The following is a 3,429-nucleotide window of genomic DNA, read 5'->3' as shown; positions in this document are numbered from 1 at the left end:
TTATATTTCACATTTGATGAGTCCATTCTCTAGACCCCAACCTAAGTTATATCTTCCAGATGCAGTAGTTCGTCCAGCTCGGGAGATGCACTCCTGTGGCAGACCCTCGCTCTGCAGGAGAAATGTAGGGCATGGGGCATATTGACTACTGCTGCCAGGGGCAGTGGTTTACCATTTCTGAATTTTCTATGGAAAGTGGACAGTTTTTAAACAGAAAACTTTAGTTTGTTGAAAACTATGGAGGAAAAAAGGTTGAGGGAGTAGGTCAGCATCTACTAATAGATCATCTCAGGCTGTGTTTGGTAAGGAACGGAAGAAAGAAGGTGAGGCTCAGATGCCTTAGACATTGCTTGTGGCATATTCTCCCAAAATGAAGCTGATTCATATTTGGAAATGATTTGACTGCAGGCAGAACATAAATGTATTATGCAGATTTCTACCTAATTTACTTGTCCAATTAGATCATTAAAATGCCTCAAGCATTTGTGGCTTGGTTTTATTTTGTGGCATTTTTAAGAAAAACTCACTATCTTTTCCTTGCAGAAATCTTGTCCATGTATTGTCTCCACTCTGTTTTTTCTGAATGAGGACAACTGAGGTGTGTATACGGGGCTAGGAGATGCCGGCACAGAGAAGACTGGGAACTGTCTGAAAGTGGTATTAATCAAAGGTTGCAGGAGGTGGTGGCTTCACCAGAGACTTTCCTGTGACATAGTAATTGAGCTACATTTTTGTGGCTACTGAACTCTGACACCATATTTTTGCATGGACATTAAATTGCACCTTGTAGGAACTTTGGCAGCCTGCATTGTAAAGTCCCACAGAAGCAGAGATGTTTTTTGAGATTCGAAATTAGGGAAGGCACTAATTGTAAACATTTTTTTCTGGTTGTCCTAAATGGTATTTCGGTCTTGTATGTTCCTCAACTCTGACTTTGTACAAATTATCAAATTAATGCTGTCATGAGAGCACAGTACCGAGCCAGACGATGGCTGTCCTCGTTGCATAATGCAGAAAGCTTTGGCCAGAGGAGTTTTTAGCAATAGTGAAGAAGGGCGGGGTGTGGAGGACACACTCTGTAATTGAGGATCAAAGCTAATTGTTTCTGCTTCTCAATCTGTATAGGAGCTGTTCAGCTGCAAAAGGCAGAAGTGTTAGGAAGCATCTATCACCTAGACGTTTTGTCATCAGGGAGAAGTGAAGAGGTAAGTTCTACTTTTTACAAAGTCAATTTTTTGTAGGAAAAGTCTTTCCTCAAAGTAGCTTGGCAATACATTTGATGGTAAGAGGCTTAAGTATAACCTAGATTTAGTAAAAACTGCATGTAATGTACAGAAATGTGATGGATATAGTAAGGATATTGCTAAAAGTAGTTAATAATAATTCTTAACTACAGAAGCATTATCTAGTTTATCTCACCTGTCAGGCAGAAAAGAGGTGGGGAAGCTATGGAAGTAAAGTGGAAAAGGTGAGGCAAAATTTTTCTAAAAACTTTAGGAAGTGACTTTTGTTAGGATAAAATCCCACTCTATATAGAACTATGAAGTTGTATTTAATTTCTGTGGAGTAAGTTTTTTTCCACAGATCTTGACACCACCAGAAGTTCTTAAGTTTCCAATTAAAAAGTGGGGAATCACAGTTTTTGTTTTGTCTCCTCTTATTTACCAAATGACGGGAAGCACCAGTAACTGAAATAATCCTGTTTTCCCTTTACCTCTCCAGTTCTGTATTCTGGTAACTATATAATGTAACATTCAATAATTATTAGCATTAATTTGAACACATAGCTTTAAAATAAATTTATATGTTTTCATTCTGGCAGCAGATCCACTCAATCTCTGTTGCAGAAGAAGCTGGATAACCTGTATATAGTTTCCTTTTATTGTAGTTCTGTATGTGTGGTATTCTGCATACTCTCAGTTTGCATTCCAGCAGCGACTGAAGCATAAGACACAAAGTTCAGTCTGCAGTAGTGGAAATCAGACTTCTAGCCAAGTTCTATGTCAAAATCCAAGAGTGGTGAAGGAGAGAGGGTTTGAAGTGCTTTTTGAATTAAGCTGCTTCAACAGTCTTAAATAATCCAGTGCAAGGCAAAGTTATGAAAGTAGAGTTTGGCTTGGAGAATTGCAACCATTATTGGGTAACCGGTTTCTGGAAAAAAGAGATATTGTGGAGCCTCCTTGGTAAATAATGGTGCCCAGTACACAGTGGTCTAAGTTGGACTGTCCTGTTCAGAACTGAATGTAGGAAAGGAAAAAGGAATACAAATGAAGCCTTTTATGGGATGGGGTGAAAGAATGACTCATGCTAGTCTGTTACTATCTGATCATGTTTTATGCTTTAAAATGTATTTGCGACCTTGGAATTTTAGATCTCTTGTGTTTTTAAAACATCATTTACTAAAAATGGTCAGTATGAGCAAACTGAGCAGCATGGAGTTGCTGCCCATATGATGTTTTTATATATTTTTTTGCCTTCTTTTTTTTGTAAGGTTTCTGTTTCTACTAACTATCCTTTCTTGTAATAGGGAAGGCTTTCAGAAGTGGCACAAAGTTGAAGATGGATATTAAGAGCATGAAGAACTATCTCTATTGGCTGTACTGCCAGTTTGAACTAATCACCTGCAGCTATCTCATGGAGCCATGGGAAAAACTGCTCTTCTACACTTTCAACATTACTATGTTAGTTATGGTCTTATACACTGCTTACATCTTTGTCCCTGTCCACATTAGCACGGCTTTTCAATTCTTCTTGCACTTATTTGGAAACCAACATGAAAATACTGTTTCCATCGTGAAGTAACATGGCAACCTGACACTGACTTTTGGATCAAAGAAGTGTTTTTCTTAACACTCCGTTTTTGTTTAGAAACAGGTTCAGGGTGTGTGCAAACACTGTTTTATTCTGCAGTATCTCTTAGTGTTCTTCTGTATTCCGGGACTCTGTGACAGCAAATTATTTTGCGAAAACAATTTCAATCAGTCCTTGTTTTTATCGTTTGATAAAAACGATATCTGCTTCTTAAAGAGCTTTCAATTCTAAAGACTGTCTGGAGTTACGAAGCTGGGTTTGGTACAGAAACAACGGTGCTGCATATTTTGTTATTCCAGGGAGAGCTGCTTGGACATGGAGAGTTTTCATCTTGAGAAATTATATGGCGTAGATTTGTTCTGGTCTGCCATAGCTTTGCTGACAGGAGAGATGTGTACACAAAAGGTTTTGCACAATACTATACAACTATAAGCTGCTTCTCTAAGCTTGGTATGTATGTATTTATAGAATGATTTTATTATTTATTTAGTTTCCTCAATTATTTAATACAATTAATTACTAGACTGGTTCATCATCATTATGCAAATAATGCAGCTGATTTATTAAAAATGTGGGGATTTACTTCCATGAAAATTTGTAATAAAATTCTTATTTTCT

General features: G+C 37.5%; 1 protein-coding gene across 1 annotated transcript; it reads left to right on the top strand.

The window, feature by feature from the left end:
- The first annotated feature begins 471 nt into the window (after positions 1–471).
- Positions 472–3,429, top strand: LOC143161587 (serine palmitoyltransferase small subunit B-like). Its single transcript, XM_076340673.1, has 2 exons — positions 472–1,205; positions 2,528–3,429. Exon 2 carries the CDS (start codon positions 2,560–2,562, stop codon positions 2,800–2,802), a length of 243 nt encoding a protein of 80 aa, XP_076196788.1. The 5' UTR covers positions 472–1,205; positions 2,528–2,559; the 3' UTR covers positions 2,803–3,429.

The sequence above is a fragment of the Aptenodytes patagonicus genome, chromosome 6 (genome assembly GCF_965638725.1).
Source record: "Aptenodytes patagonicus chromosome 6, bAptPat1.pri.cur, whole genome shotgun sequence".
Taxonomy (NCBI): Eukaryota; Metazoa; Chordata; class Aves; order Sphenisciformes; family Spheniscidae; genus Aptenodytes; species Aptenodytes patagonicus.
Note: the sequence above shows the minus strand (reverse complement) of the source record. Positions and strands in the feature narration are given on the sequence as shown.